This window comes from Bombina bombina, chromosome 8 (assembly GCF_027579735.1).
Source record: "Bombina bombina isolate aBomBom1 chromosome 8, aBomBom1.pri, whole genome shotgun sequence".
Classification (NCBI taxonomy): Eukaryota; Metazoa; Chordata; class Amphibia; order Anura; family Bombinatoridae; genus Bombina; species Bombina bombina.
In genome coordinates this window covers 30,584,723-30,601,598 of record NC_069506.1, presented here as the reverse complement: position 1 = coordinate 30,601,598, position 16,876 = coordinate 30,584,723, and the positions used below count along the sequence as shown (strand labels likewise).

The following is a 16,876-nucleotide window of genomic DNA, read 5'->3' as shown; positions in this document are numbered from 1 at the left end:
ACTTTCAAATGTACTTATGTTATCAAATTTGCTTTGTTCTCTTAGTATCTTTTATTAAAGAGTAAAACTAGTTAGGCTCATAACAGCTCAGGCGTGTGCACGTGTCTTTAGTATTCTATGGCAGCAGTGTTTTGCAACTTTATTTGTAGTTTTGTTATACAATTTTGCAAAACACTGCTGCCATAGAGTACTAAATAAACGTACACACTCCTGAGCTGTTATGAGCCTACCTACTTTTACACTCTAATAAAAGATACCAAGAGAACAAAGCAAATTGGAGAAGTCTGTTGGAAAGTTGTATAAAATTGCATGCTCTATCTGAATCTTGAAAGTTTAATTTTGACTTTACTTTCCCTTTAACACAAGTTTGTTTTCCGATAAAGGGACGGTAAAGGTTATTTTTTTTAACCTCTTCAATATGTGTAGTCTACCTTTTTAGTATTGAATGAAAACAAAACGTGTAATCACAAGATTCCTTATGTTACCTTTTTAAAGTGACCCAAGCAGTGTTACCCCGGCCCGCCCCCAAGCCTGCATTGGTTTTTTTTCTATCTTTTTAGCAGCAGTTTGTACAGCCAATAAGAAGCATACGGCCCACACTATTCAGTTTCCGTTTATGAACTCTTGACCGCAAGCAGTCTGCCCATGTTCACTTCTTTTTTACTTTTTTTTTTTGTTAGGCAGTAAGTTTGCGCCAGGAGTATTGTGGAAGGAAATTGCATAGCATGGGTGGTTCACCGATCATTGTCTGTACAATCTGCTACTAAAGGTTTTATTGTCATCTGGTACTTAAAAGGACAGTAAACACCAGAATTTTTGTTGTTTAAAAAGGTAGATAATCTCTTTATTACCCATTCCCCAATTTTGCATAACCAACACTGTTATATTAATACACTTTCTCCAACATAGGTGTGTCCGGTCCACGGCGTCATCCTTACTTGTGGGATATTCTCTTCCCCAACAGGAAATGGCAAAGAGCCCAGCAAAGCTGGTCACATGATCCCTCCTAGGCTCCGCCTACCCCAGTCATTCTCTTTGCCGTTGTACAGGCAACATCTCCACGGAGATGGCTTAGAGTTTTTTAGTGTTTAACTGTAGTTTTTATTATTCAATCAAGAGTTTGTTATTTTAAAATAGTGCTGGTATGTACTATTTACTCAGAAACAGAAAAGAGATGAAGATTTCTGTTTGTATGAGGAAAATGATTTTAGCAACCGTTACTAAAATCCATGGCTGTTCCACACAGGACTGTTGAGAGGAATTAACTTCAGTTGGGGGAACAGTGTGCAGTCTCTTGCTGCTTGAGGTATGACACATTCTAACAAGACGATGTAATGCTGGAAGCTGTCATTTTCCCTATGGGATCCGGTAAGCCATGTTTTATTAAGATAGTAAATAAGGGCTTCACAAGGGCTTATTAAGACTGTAGTCTTTTTCTGGGCTAAATCGATTCATTATTAACACATATTTAGCCTTGAGGAATAATTTAATCTGGGTATTTTGATAAGTTTATATCGGCAGGCACTGTTTTAGACACCTTATTCTTTAGGGGCTTTCCCAAATCATAGGCAGAGCCTCATTTTCGCGCCGGTGTTGCGCACTTGTTTTTGAGAGGCATGACATGCAGTCGCATGTGTGAGGAGCTCTGATACATAGAAAGGACTTTCTGAAGGCGTCATTTGGTATCGTATTCCCCTTTGGGCTTGGTTGGGTCTCAGCAAAGCAGATACCAGGGACTGTAAAGGGGTTAAAGTTAAAAACGGCTCCGGTTATTTTAAGGGTTAAAGCTTCCAAATTTGGTGTGCAATACTTTTAAGGCTTTAAGACACTGTGGTGAAATTTTGGTGAATTTTGAACAATTCCTTCATATTTTTTCGCAATTGCAGTAATAAAGTGTGTTCAGTTTAAAATTTAAAGTGACAGTAACGGTTTTCTTTTAAAACGTTTTTTGTACTTTGTTATCAAGTTTATGCCTGTTTAACATGTCTGAACTACCAGATAGACTGTGTTCTGAATGTGGGGAAGCCAGAGTTCCTTCTCATTTAAATAAATGTGATTTATATGACAATGATGCCCAAGATGATTCCTCAAGCGAGGGGAGTAAGCATGGTACTGCATCATTCCCTCCTTCGTCTACACGAGTCTTGCCCACTCAGGAGGCCCCTAGTACATCTAGCGCGCCAATACTCCTTACTATGCAACAATTAACGGCTGTAATGGATAATTCTGTCAAAAACATTTTACCCAAAATGCACACTTATCAGCGTAAGCGCGACTGCTCTGTTTTAGATACTGAAGAGCATGACGACGCTGATAATAATGGTTCTGAAGGGCCCCTAAACCAGTCTGATGGGGCCAGGGAGGTTTTGTCTGAGGGAGAAATTACTGATTCAGGGAACATTTCTCAACAAGCTGAACCTGATGTGATTACGTTTAAATTTAAGTTGGAACATCTCCGCGCTCTGCTTAAGGAGGTATTATCCACTCTGGATGATTGTGACAATTTGGTCATCCCAGAGAAACTATGTAAAATGGACAAGTTCCTAGAGGTCCCGGGGCTCCCAGAAGCTTTTCCTATACCCAAGCGGGTGGCGGACATTGTAAATAAAGAATGGGAAAGGCCCGGTATTCCTTTCGTCCCTCCCCCCATATTTAAAAAATTGTTTCCTATGGTCGACCCCAGAAAGGACTTATGGCAGACAGTCCCCAAGGTCGAGGGAGCGGTTTCCACTTTAAACAAACGCACCACTATACCCATAGAAGATAGTTGTGCTTTCAAAGATCCTATGGATAAAAAATTAGAAGGTTTACTTAAAAAGATGTTTGTTCAGCAGGGTTACCTTCTACAACCAATTTCATGCATTGTCCCTGTCGCTACAGCCGCGTGTTTCTGGTTTGATGAGCTGATAAAGGCGGTCGATAGTGATTCTCCCCCTTATGAGGAGATTATGGACAGAATCAATGCTCTCAAATTGGCTAATTCTTTCACCCTAGACGCCACTTTGCAATTGGCTAGGTTAGCGGCTAAGAATTCTGGGTTTGCTATTGTGGCGCGCAGAGCGCTTTGGTTGAAATCTTGGTCAGCTGACGCGTCTTCCAAGAACAAGCTACTTAACATTCCTTTCAAGGGGAAAACGCTGTTTGGCCCTGACTTGAAAGAGATTATCTCTGATATCACTGGGGGTAAGGGCCACGCCCTTCCTCAGGATCGGCCTTTCAAGGCCAAAAATAAACCTAATTTTCGTCCCTTTCGTAGAAACGGACCAGCCCAAAGTGCTACGTCCTCTAAGCAAGAGGGTAATACTTCTCAAGCCAAGCCAGCTTGGAGACCAATGCAAGGCTGGAACAAGGGAAAGCAGGCCAAGAAACCTGCCACTGCTACCAAGACAGCATGAAATGTTGGCCCCCGATCCGGGACCGGATCTGGTGGGGGGCAGACTCTCTCTCTTCGCTCAGGCTTGGGCAAGAGATGTTCTGGATCCTTGGGCGCTAGAAATAGTCTCCCAAGGTTATTTTCTGGAGTTCAAGGGGCTTCCCCCAAGGGGGAGGTTCCACAGGTCTCAGTTGTCTTCAGACCACATAAAAAGACAGGCATTCTTACATTGTGTAGAAGACCTGTTAAAAATGGGAGTGATTCATCCTGTTCCATTAGGAGAACAAGGGATGGGGTTCTACTCCAATCTGTTCATAGTTCCCAAAAAAGAGGGAACGTTCAGACCAATCTTAGATCTCAAGATCTTAAACAAGTTTCTCAAGGTTCCATCGTTCAAGATGGAAACCATTCGAACAATTCTTCCTTCCATCCAGGAAGGTCAATTCATGACCACGGTGGATTTGAAGGATGCGTATCTACATATTCCTATCCACAAGGAACATCATCGGTTCCTAAGGTTCGCATTCCTGGACAAGCATTACCAGTTCGTGGCGCTTCCTTTCGGATTAGCCACTGCTCCAAGGATTTTCACAAAGGTACTAGGGTCCCTTCTAGCTGTGCTAAGACCAAGGGGCATTGCCGTAGTACCTTACTTGGACGACATTCTGATTCAAGCGTCGTCCCTTCCTCAAGCAAAGGCTCACACGGACATTGTCCTGGCCTTTCTCAGATCTCACGGATGGAAAGTGAACGTGGAAAAGAGTTCTCTATCTCCGTCAACAAGGGTTCCCTTCTTGGGAACAATAATAGACTCCTTAGAAATGAGGATTTTTCTGACAGAAGCCAGAAAAACAAAACTTCTAGACTCTTGTCGGATACTTCATTCCGTTCCTCTTCCTTCCATAGCGCAGTGCATGGAAGTGATAGGTTTGATGGTAGCGGCAATGGACATAGTTCCTTTTGCGCGCATTCATCTAAGACCATTACAACTGTGCATGCTCAGTCAGTGGAATGGGGACTATACAGACTTGTCTCCGAAGATACAAGTAAATCAGAGGACCAGAGACTCACTCCGTTGGTGGCTGTCCCTGGACAACCTGTCACAAGGGATGACCTTCCGCAGACCAGAGTGGGTCATTGTCACGACCGACGCCAGTCTGATGGGCTGGGGCGCGGTCTGGGGATCCCTGAAAGCTCAGGGTCTTTGGTCTCGGGAAGAATCTCTTCTACCGATAAATATTCTGGAACTGAGAGCGATATTCAATGCTCTCAAGGCTTGGCCTCAGCTAGCGAGGGCCAAGTTCATACGGTTTCAATCAGACAACATGACAACTGTTGCGTACATCAACCATCAGGGGGGAACAAGGAGTTCCCTAGCGATGGAAGAAGTGACCAAAATCATTCTATGGGCGGAGTCTCACTCCTGCCACCTGTCTGCTATCCACATCCCAGGAGTGGAAAATTGGGAAGCGGATTTTCTGAGTCGTCAGACATTGCATCCGGGGGAGTGGGAACTCCATCCGGAAATCTTTGCCCAAGTCACTCAACTGTGGGGCATTCCAGACATGGATCTGATGGCCTCTCGTCAGAACTTCAAAGTTCCTTGCTACGGGTCCAGATCCAGGGATCCCAAGGCGGCTCTAGTGGATGCACTAGTAGCACCTTGGACCTTCAAACTAGCTTATGTGTTCCCGCCGTTTCCTCTCATCCCCAGGCTGGTAGCCAGGATCAATCAGGAGAGGGCGTCGGTGATCTTGATAGCTCCTGCGTGGCCACGCAGGACTTGGTATGCAGATCTGGTGAATATGTCATCGGCTCCACCATGGAAGCTACCTTTGAGACGAGACCTTCTTGTTCAGGGTCCGTTCGAACATCCGAATCTGGTCTCACTCCAGCTGACTGCTTGGAGATTGAACGCTTGATCTTATCGAAGCGAGGGTTCTCAGATTCTGTTATCGATACTCTTGTTCAGGCCAGAAAGCCTGTAACTAGAAAGATTTACCACAAAATTTGGAAAAAATATATCTGTTGGTGTGAATCTAAAGGATTCCCTTGGGACAAGGTTAAGATTCCTAAGATTCTATCCTTCCTTCAAGAACGATTGGAAAAAGGATTATCTGCAAGTTCCCTGAAGGGACAGATTTCTGCCTTGTCTGTGTTACTTCACAAAAAGCTGGCAGCTGTGCCAGATGTTCAAGCCTTTGTTCAGGCTCTGGTCAGAATCAAGCCTGTTTACAAACCTTTGACTCCTCCTTGGAGTCTCAACTTAGTTCTTTCAGTTCTTCAGGGGGTTCCGTTTGAACCCTTACATTCCGTTGATATTAAGTTATTATCTTGGAAAGTTTTGTTTTTGGTTGCAATTTCTTCTGCTCGAAGAGTTTCAGAATTATCTGCTCTGCAGTGTTCTCCTCCTTATCTGGTGTTCCATGCAGATAAGGTGGTTTTACGTACTAAACCTGGTTTTCTTCCAAAAGTTGTTTCTAACAAAAACATTAACCAGGAGATTATCGTACCTTCTCTGTGTCCGAAACCAGTTTCGAAGAAGGAACGTTTGTTGCACAATTTGGATGTTGTTCGCGCTCTAAAATTCTATTTAGATGCTACAAAGGATTTTAGACAAACATCTTCCTTGTTTGTTGTTTATTCCGGTAAAAGGAGAGGTCAAAAAGCAACTTCTACCTCTCTCTCTTTTTGGATTAAAAGCATCATCAGATTGGCTTACGAGACTGCCGGACGGCAGCCTCCCGAAAGAATCACAGCTCATTCCACTAGGGCTGTGGCTTCCACATGGGCCTTCAAGAACGAGGCTTCTGTTGATCAGATATGTAGGGCAGCGACTTGGTCTTCACTGCACACTTTTACCAAATTTTACAAGTTTGATACTTTTGCTTCTTCTGAGGCTATTTTTGGGAGAAAGGTTTTGCAAGCCGTGGTGCCTTCCATTTAGGTGACCTGATTTGCTCCCTCCCTTCATCCGTGTCCTAAAGCTTTGGTATTGGTTCCCACAAGTAAGGATGACGCCGTGGACCGGACACACCTATGTTGGAGAAAACAGAATTTATGTTTACCTGATAAATTACTTTCTCCAACGGTGTGTCCGGTCCACGGCCCGCCCTGGTTTTTTAATCAGGTCTGATAATTTATTTTCTTTAACTACAGTCACCACGGTATCATATGGTTTCTCCTATGCAAATATTCCTCCTTAACGTCGGTCGAATGACTGGGGTAGGCGGAGCCTAGGAGGGATCATGTGACCAGCTTTGCTGGGCTCTTTGCCATTTCCTGTTGGGGAAGAGAATATCCCACAAGTAAGGATGACGCCGTGGACCGGACACACCGTTGGAGAAAGTAATTTATCAGGTAAACATAAATTCTGTTTTTTACTTCTGTGATTACATTGTATCTATGCCTCTGCAAACTGCCCCCTTATTTCAGATCTTTTGACAGATTTGCATTTTTAGCCAATCAGTGCTTGCTCCTAGGAGCTTCATGTGCCTGAGCTCAACAATTTCTATATGAAACACATGAACTAACACCCTCTAGTGGTGAAAAACTGTCAAAATGCTTTCAGATTAGAGGTGGCCTTCAAGGTCTAAGAAATTAGCTTATGAACCTCTTAGATTTAGCTTTCAACTAAGAATATCAAGAGAACAAAGCAAAATTGGTAATAAAAGTAAATTGGAAAGTTGTTACAAGCCCTATTTAAATCATGAAAGTTTGGTTTTTTACTTGACTGTCCCTTTAAAGGTATATTACAAATATTGAAGGGGTTAAAAAACAATGTATTGTCCCTTTAATTCAATATGTAGCCCTGCGGAATCTGTTGGCGCTCTTCAAATAACTGATAATAATATGTGCATTGACCTTTTATTTAACCACAGTTCCTTGTTTGTATTTGTACTTCTGTGCTCTGTATATTGGTGTTTTGTATCACGGTGATTCATTTAAATCAGTAAAATAATAAATCACATGTTGCTATAGGGATAGATGTTGTATCTACTTAACCTCTAGTGTGCTGTAGTCTTTGTCTTTACCCTATATGTTTCTTTTCCAGATACTTATTAATGCCACAATATTTGCCCGGATGTCTCCTGAGCAAAAAACACAATTAGTGCAGAATTTCCAAGAACTAAAGTAAGTGAGCGTATTCTGTACTATATTAAAGGGATATTGTATTCAAAACATTTCAGTCATGCATATGAAAGAGCAACATTGAAACATGCCAGCTGCGTGCTTAAAGGGACAGTATGCTTAAATGATTTGTTCAAAAAGATAGATAATCCCTTTATTACCCATTCCACCTTTTACCTCAGTGATTACCTTGTATCTAAACCTCTGCAGGCTGCTTTCTTATTTCAGTTCTTTTGACAGACTTGCACAAGAGAAAAAAAATCAAATTTGATGATAAAAGTCAATTGGAAAGTTGTTTAAAATTGCATGTCCTATCTGAATCATGAAAGTTTCATTTTGACTTGGTTGCCCCTTTAATGCTTACTGGCTAATATAAACAACTCCCAGAGCTCTGCAAGTTAAGAGCAAGACACTTCTGTTTTATTCAGGAAAGGAACGTGTATTTTAAAAACAAAACCTGTTAAACATTTTTTTTAAATGTCTTTTAGATTAAACAAAGGATTTCTCTTTTTTACCACAATGTCCCAATGTTGATACTAGGGGGCCGATTTATGAAAGTGTGAGCGGACATGATACAATGTAGTGCATCATGTGCGCTGCACATCGATAAATGCTGACAGCATACACTGTCAGCATTTATCATTGCACAAGCAGTTCTTATGAACTGCTTGTGCAATGCCGCCCCCTGCAGATTCACGGCCAATCGGCCGCTAGCAGGGGGTGTCAATCAGCTCCATTCGGAGCTTGATAATTCAGGCCCTAGGACTTTGGCCTAAGAAATAGTTTGTTCATAGCACTGAAACTATTGATTATTGATTTCTTGATCACCCCAAAAAGTTTTGCATATGCTGTAGACAGGTAACTTGTTTCAGTCACCTTCTCCGCTGTCTTTTCCCCATCCCGTCAGCCACCATATTGAACATATCAGTCAGCTCTAGGGGTAGTGAAGGGTACCTACCACAATCAATGCTATAGATTATTTGCACTATTGTGGCAGTAAAATGATTGCTGTTGGGCTGGTACACAATCTAGGGAAGCTTTAAACGTGTTTAATGTATGGTTTTGGATACTTTTGATTCTCTATGCACAGGTGGGATAGAAGTGAATACTGAATATATCTTCTGTTACTGACATCTATATCTGCTCCTTTCTTTGTTTGGCAGTTACTGTGTAGCAATGTGTGGGGACGGAGCTAATGACTGCGGAGCGCTAAAAGCCGCCGACGTAGGCATCTCGCTGTCTGATGCAGAAGCATCTGTGGCCTCTCCATTCACCTCCAAAATAAATAACATTGAGTGTGTTCCAGCTGTTATCAGGTCAGCACCGGGGACTCGAGGTTACAATAACATAAAATAAAAAAGGCAGAATAAACAGTGATATATGTATAAATTAAATAAAAATAAAGACATTGTATATGTTACATGACTAAGTATTCTCTCTGCCTCTAGTGTAATGAATTTTTATATCCCCAAACAGTCATTATGGTTATTTATGAGATTTTTGTATACCTCGTCCTATTACAGATGTATATAAGTGTGAGGCTGCAGCTGACTGGTAGCAGCGTCACAAAGTGATTAAACCTTTGAGTACTAAGCACTTTCCCACCTGGGTGCTAATATTTTTTAAGGTTTTCTTTTATTTTTTGAAAAAAATGATTATAACTTTTTTTTTTTCAGATCCCCAAGACTTACACTGTTGGAAAGGTTAGGAGATTACCTTCCCAACAGTGGGTCTTGGGGGTCTGTAGCTGCTTAAAAGACTGAGATACAGGCGTCTAAGCAGCATGCCCCCTGATCCTATACTTAACATTGTTAAGTATAAATAAAGTTGCGCGGTGACGTCATCACGTCATTACACGTGATGTCATCGTGCATAACGTGAAGCCCCGGCGATCGGGCCTGCATAGTGACAGGAGCGGATGGGAGCCCCCAGATCTCCCTCAAGGTGGGAGAGTGCTAGCGACAGCTCTGAGCCGTCGTTAGCACCAGAGTGGGAAACTCTGCAACGGCTCAGAGCCGTCGTTAGCATTCAAGGGGTTAAAGGGACAGAAAGGTCAATAAATGAAATGTGCACAGATGCATTACAGTTTTTAATAGAATAATTTTTCCAATATACTTCCATTAGCAAAAATGCTTCTAGTAATAGTTATTACTTTGTTTCAGTAGCATATGCACATATGCTGTGAGGGCCGTGCACCAGTACACAAACACCACGTCTTCTCAGAGAGTCGGCAGTGGCTTGTATGACACAAATTTAGTCTTCTCTAAATACTCCACCACCGGCAGCTCTCTGAGCTTGAATACTGGTGCATGGGCTCTCACAGCATATGTGCATATGCCGCTAGGAGGAGCAGTATAATCTTTTTCTACAAGCATTTTTGCTAATGGACGTATATTGCAAAAATGCTTCTTTTTAAAATTGTAGTGCACACATGTACATTTCAGCTCTGTCCTTTGTATCCCTTTAAACAGAATAGGATATGAAGGGTAGTGATTAAGTCAGAAATAAAGCAGAACAAACAGAGCGACAACTGGGAGGTAGAATGACCTTTAAGGGGTTAACTATAGCTCCATAAAGGTTATTATCTTGGATACCTTCTATTTCTAAGGAAATGCTTATGAATGTGTTTTTTTTTTTCTATACAATGATCCATTAGTCCTGGGGGAATTTTTGTAGATAAATTCTATGATAAACTTTTCAACCGAAATACAATCTACCCTTTAATGTAGAGAATATCCAGGAAAAGTCTCTTATTAATAGATAAGTGAATCCATATGTGCAGGCTAGACACAGATCCATTATGTTTTCATTGCATAGTTACTACGATACATTTCAAAATGACCTTGAAATAAATTGAAAAAATAAAACGTTATAAGCACTGACTGCTAATTCTGTGCATAACTGAGTACTTCTGTCTATGCAGGGAGGGGCGCTGCTCTCTGGAGACATCATTTGAGATGTTTAAGTACATGGCCCTGTATAGCTTCACCCAGTTCATATCTGTGCTGATCCTTTATAGTGTGAGTAACGTTGTCCCTGTATGTTCCTGGCCTTGACCTTGTATAATCTCCTTGACATTCTATCTACTCTGTGAAGTGTCTGTTTATTGTGCTTTGTTGCATCCATCGACCTCCTCCCATTCTCCTATGTCTGTGTTCTTGTATCTGCACATCTCTGTCTGTCTTTGATCTCGTGTATCTCTTTAGCTGTCACTGTTTTTTTTTTTTTACCCAGTCTTAGCTGTGGGTCGCTTGTTAAAGGAACATTAAACTCACAATCTGCAATTAAGCACTGCAAAATAATTGGAAAATAATGTATTATTTTGCTAGCTTGGCGTACAAAGTTTTTCAAATTAAGAGCAGTTCAGGGATATACCTCTTGAAATATCTGGTTGAATCCATGTTGCTGGTTTCCTTTGTTGTGGCCAAATAGGGACAGATGTAAATGTTCTCTGAGTTAACTAATCACTGGGTAGAATATAGAGGTACATTTTACTATTCTAAGATATGATGGAGGCATTTCAACCTCTCTGGAGGAAGTAGAAAAAGCTAATTTTCAGATTTGTTTGTAGGGTAATGTTGTTAAACATTTCACAGGGAGATTAAATGTTGAGTTTAATGTTCCTTTAATACCGGAGGCCAGGTGCTTTTAGATGAGATTGAACATCATTCTTTCTGAACAGATCAACAGTAACCTTGGGGATCCACAATTCCTTCTCATTGACCTGGTGATCACCACCTCAATGGCTGTGTTGATGGGGAAAACTGGTCCGGCCAATGAACTGGGGATAAAACGCCCCTTGGCAACTCTAATCAGCATCACCGTGTTGGGAAGCCTGGTCATACAGACCCTGCTCATCTTAGCCACACAACTCATGGCGTTCTTTATAACACATTCTCAGGACTGGTGAGTCATTGGGAAACCTAAAGTTGATTCCATGCTACCTCCATGCTGGCAGTGAGTCTGTAATAAATCAGCCTTAGCCACCACACTGCACCAGAATAGTCCCCTATGCTCGTGCTTAAAATAGCTGATCTCACAGCTACTAAACAAACGCCCTCATCCTTAAAGGGATAGAAAGGTAAACATTTAAATGTACGTGGGTACATCAATTTTAAATAAAAGCGTTTTTAGCAAAAATGCTTCCAGTAAAAGTTATTACTGTGTCAGTGGCATACGCACATATGCTGTGAGGTCCTGTGCACCAGCATTCAAACACCTTCACAGAGGGTCAGCAGTGGCTTGTATGACACAAATTAAGTCTTCACAGGTACAATACACACCCCTGCCAGCTCTCTGAGCTTCAATACTGGTACATCGGCTCTCACGGGATATGTGCGTATGCCACTTAAAAACTATGATTACTTTTACTTGCTGCATTTTTGGAGATGGAAGTAGATTTAGAAAATGCTTCTATTTAAAACTGAAAAGCACCAATGCACATTTTAGTTTTGACCTTTCTATCCCTTTAAAGGGACATTCAAAATCCTCTTGCTATAGTCTAAAAATTGTGCTTTGTCCCAACACTCCCTAGAGAGAACAAAAAGCTAATTCTTTAACCTACAAATGCTATACAAGAAACTTGAATATCCTAGATAGATGATTATTATTATTATCAGATCGCGGAATAAATAGATTGTGGGTCATAGAAACCTTTAGACTGTAAGCTCTCCGGAGCAGGGCCCCTACCTCCTACTAGTATAGTGTTTTGTTTTTGTATCTGATCACAATCCCTTGTCATTATTTCCCCCTATTTCAGTGTCCAGCGGTACTGAATTTTGCGGCGCTATACAAATAAATGATAATAGTAATAATAGAAACAGTAAAACCAAAAGGGTTGTTACCATGTGAGTAAATGTACCTGTGTCATACAAAGGTATAAAAATGGATGCAGAGGTTTTGTTAAAGGGACAATCTAATACAAAAACAATAGGCTCTTATTCATCGGAACATGTACAATGTGCATAAGTGTCTTCAGCTTAATATGGCCTAGATTACAAGTGGAGCTGTCCTATTCCTGTGCCCAATTTACACGTTAAAAAGTAAAAAGTTATCACCCGAGAAAAAGCCTTAGGCGAGTTAACATCTGGAGGTTGGATAGCGCAGTTGCGCTAACTCCCTTTCACATAGACTTCTATGGGGCGCGCTACAAAACCCTGTTCTGGCTTTTGCTTGTGACTGAAGGTGCACTTGGCCAAGTTCTGTGCAGAAACTGACACTGAGCTAATCAGCAGCGCTAGTTTACCGCTGTGCCATGCAAATGGCACTGCTGATTGGGTCAGGAACAGTTTTAGGCTTGGGACTAGTAGTTCTGTGCAGTTCCTCAGCAGTACTTTACCTATGTGTTTAAACCCTTTGCAGGGTCAATAGTGATAAAATAACATTTACTATAAATTGGTGATCAACCCCAGAGATCTATTGGTCAAATTCTTAGTGGGGGTCACTACCAGTGGCTGAGCTATAATACCATGCCTGACAAGAAAAGTATGTTTATTCAGCACTTGAATTTAGATAACAGATTTACTGTCCTATTTTAGATCTCGCTCTTAGGGTTGAAGAATAAAGTGCCATGCTATTTTTTATAGAGTGAAATAGTTGAATTTGCCTAGAGATTCTCCTTGTTCAGTAAAGTAATTAAATATTTGGACATTTCTTCTCTGGTTGTAGGTATGTTCCTATAAATGGTTCCACTGGTGTGCCGCTGAACCTTCCAAATTATGACAATACGGCTGTATTCTGTTTGTCCACTTACCAGTATCTTATCCTCGCTGTGGTGTTGTCCAAGGGATACCCCTTCCGCAAACCGTTATACACCAATGGTTAGTGTTAAAGATTGACTTCATTCAGTTTTGTGCAAATATATGAAACAAGCAACGTTATTTATGGTCTATCCTATGTACTAAATAACTTTATACTTTAACAACATTTTGCACATACATTTTGGCAAAGGTTCTTATCTGCCATCAAAATCTATGTTTGGGTAATAAAAATGTGCTCTCGCTCTCTCTCACTTTCTCTCTCTCACTCACTTTCTCTCCCCCTCTCTATCTCTCTCTTTTTTTTCTCACTCCCTCTTTTTTTTATTCTTTCTCTCTGTCACTCTCTCTCTCTCTGTCTCTGTCACTCTCTCTCTCTCTGTCACTCTCTGTCTCTGTCACTCTCTCTCTCTCTGTCACTCTCTGTCTCTGTCACTCTCTCTCTCTCTGTCACTCTCTCTCTCTGTCACTCTCTCTCTGTCACACTCTCTCTCTGTCACACTCTCTCTCTGTCACTCTCTCTCTCTGTCACTCTCTCTCTCTGTCACTCTCTCTCTCTGTCACACTCTCTCTCTGTCACACTCTCTCTCTGTCTCTCTCTCTCTCTCTCTCTCTCTCTCTGTCTCTCTCTCACTTTCTCTCTCTCTCTCTCTCTCTCTCTGTCTCTCTCACTTTCTCTCTCTCTCTCTCTCTCTCTCTCTCTCTCTCTCTCTCTCTCTCTCTCTCTCTCTTTGTCTGTCACTCTCTTTCTCTCTCTCTCTCTGTCTGTCACTCTCTTTCTCTCTCTCTCTCTGTCTGTCACTCTCTCTCTCTCTCTGTCTGTCACTCTCTTTCTCTCTCTGTCTGTCACTCTCTTTCTCTCTCTGTCTGTCACTCTCTTTCTCTCTCTCTCTGTCTGTCACTCTCTTTCTCTCTCTCTCTGTCTGTCACTCTCTTTCTCTCTCTCTCTCTGTCTGTCACTCTCTTTCTCTCTCTCTCTGTCTGTCACTCTCTTTCTCTCTCTCTCTGTCTGTCACTCTCTTTCTCTCTCTCTCTGTCTGTCACTCTCTTTCTCTCTCTCTCTGTCTGTCACTCTCTTTCTCTCTCTCTCTGTCTGTCACTCTCTTTCTCTCTCTCTCTGTCTGTCACTCTCTTTCTCTCTCTCTCTGTCTGTCACTCTCTTTCTCTCTCTCTCTGTCTGTCACTCTCTTTCTCTCTCTCTCTGTCTGTCACTCTCTTTCTCTCTCTCTCTGTCTGTCACTCTCTTTCTCTCTCTCTCTGTCTGTCACTCTCTTTCTCTCTCTCTCTGTCTGTCACTCTTTCTCTCTCTCTCTGTCTGTCACTCTTTCTCTCTCTCTCTGTCTGTCACTCTCTTTCTCTCTCTCTCTGTCTGTCACTCTCTTTCTCTCTCTCTCTCTGTCTGTCACTCTCTTTCTCTCTCTCTCTCTGTCTGTCACTCTCTTTCTCTCTCTCTCTCTGTCTGTCACTCTCTTTCTCTCTCTCTCTCTGTCTGTCACTCTCTTTCTCTCTCTCTCTCTGTCTGTCACTCTCTTTCTCTCTCTCTCTCTGTCTGTCACTCTCTTTCTCTCTCTCTCTCTGTCTGTCACTCTTTCTCTCTCTCTCTCTGTCTGTCACTCTTTCTCTCTCTCTCTCTGTCTGTCACTCTTTCTCTCTCTCTCTCTGTCTGTCACTCTCTTTCTCTCTCTCTCTCTGTCTGTCACTCTCTTTCTCTCTCTCTCTCTGTCTGTCACTCTCTTTCTCTCTCTCTCTGTCTGTCACTCTCTCTCTCTCTCTCTCTGTCTGTCACTCTCTCTCTCTCTTTTTTTTCTCATTCCCTCTTTCTCTCTCTTTTTTTTTTTTCACTCGCTCTTTTTTTTTTTTCACTCGCTCTTTTTTTTTATTCTCTCTCCTCCATCTCTCTCTCACTCTTTCTCTCTCTTTTTTTTCTCTTTCTCTCCTCTTTCTTTTTTTTCTCTCTCTCTCTCTCTCCTCTGTCTCTCTCCTCTTTCTTTTTTATCTTTCTCCATCTCTTTCTTTTTTCTCTCTGTCTCTCTCTGTCTCTATCTCTCTGTCTCTGTCTCTGTCTCTGTCTCTCTCTATCTCTCTTTATCACTCTGTCTCTCTCTTACTTGCTTTTTGCACCACTTGAGTTTGGATTTATTTAGAGACACTACTACAAATATCTAGTGAACAGCATTGTGCATAATATAATTGTACATTTTGCACAGCGTGTTGCAGCGTAATGATGTTATCTGTAACCTCAGACGCTTATTTCTCCGGCTTACTTGCAGTGCTTTTCCTGCTTCTGCTAATCGTGCTGTTGGCGATGCTGCTGTGGATCACACTCTTCCCTCTCGGGTTCATGGTTTCTCTACTGCAGCTCAAGGTCATAGACGACATTAACTTCAAGCTGGTGCTGATAGGAATGGTCGCCGTTAACTTTATAGCCGCCTACCTAATGGAGGTAAGACTTTCCTAGTCTGTCATGCTACAGTTGTATAGGGACACCCAGAAGTGACAATTTTATGTATCGCAAATGGTCACATTTGTCATAGTTTAAAGGCATATTAAACTCAAAATGTAATTCCACATAAAGGGCAATGTTACAAGGGGAGCAGTATTACAAGTTCAAAGTAAAAAGTGTTTGCTTGCGCCCTAACCTGATGCGCGCATTCACATTCTATTGTTCTTCACTTAAAACAATATGTTCTATTTATTCATAAATAAATATTTCTATATATAGCTGACTGTATTTTGGTTATATATATATATATATATATATATATATATATATATATATATATATATATATATATATATATATACTGTGTGCAGAATTATTAGGCAAATGAGTATTTTGACCACATCATCCTCTTTATGCATGTTGTCTTACTCCAAGCTGTATAGGCTCGAAAGCCTACTACCAATTAAGCATATTAGGTGATGTGCATCTCTGTAATGAGAAGGGGTGTGGTCTAATGACATCAACACCCTATATCAGGTGTGCATAATTATTAGGCAACTTCCTTTCCTTTGGCAAAATGGGTCAAAAGAAGGACTTGACAGGCTCAGAAAAGTAAAAAATAGTGAGATATCTTGCAGAGGGATGCAGCACTCTGCAAAGCTTCTGAAGCGTGATCATCGAACAATCAATCGTTTCATTCAAAATAGTCAACAGGGTCGCAAGAAGCGTGTGGAAAAACCAAGGCGCAAAATAACTGCCCATGAACTGAGAAAAGTCAAGCGTGCAGCTGCCAAGATGCCACTTGCCACCAGTTTGGCCATATTTCAGAGCTGCAACATCACTGGAGTGCCCAAAAGCACAAGGTGTGCAATACTCAGAGACATGGCCAAGGTAAGAAAAGCTGAAAGACGACCACCACTGAACAAGACACACAAGCTGAAACGTCAAGACTGGGCCAAGAAATATCTCAAGACTGATTTTTCTAAGGTTTTATGGACTGATGAAATGAGAGTGAGTCTTGATGGGCCAGATGGATGGGCCCGTGGCTGGATTGGTAAAGGGCAGAGAGCTCCAGTCCGACTCAGACGCCAGCAAGGTGGAGGTGGAGTACTGCTTTGGGCTGGTATCATCAAAGATGAGCTTGTGGGGCCTTTTCGGGTTGAGGATGGAGTC

At 41.7% G+C, this 16,876-nt stretch overlaps 1 protein-coding gene across 2 annotated transcripts in view; it reads left to right on the top strand.

Moving 5' to 3' along the window:
- The window catches only part of ATP13A2 (ATPase cation transporting 13A2), a 163,614-nt gene that overhangs the window by 127,361 nt on the left and 19,377 nt on the right, over nucleotides 1-16,876 (top strand). For both annotated transcript variants that reach the window (XM_053690263.1, XM_053690262.1), the window contains 6 exons: nucleotides 7,428-7,507; nucleotides 8,668-8,820; nucleotides 10,428-10,524; nucleotides 11,187-11,410; nucleotides 13,172-13,323; nucleotides 15,531-15,703. In XM_053690263.1, coding sequence (XP_053546238.1) covers nucleotides 7,428-7,507; nucleotides 8,668-8,820; nucleotides 10,428-10,524; nucleotides 11,187-11,410; nucleotides 13,172-13,323; nucleotides 15,531-15,703 — 879 coding nt within the window. The remainder of the gene's footprint in view (nucleotides 1-7,427; nucleotides 7,508-8,667; nucleotides 8,821-10,427; nucleotides 10,525-11,186; nucleotides 11,411-13,171; nucleotides 13,324-15,530; nucleotides 15,704-16,876) is intronic.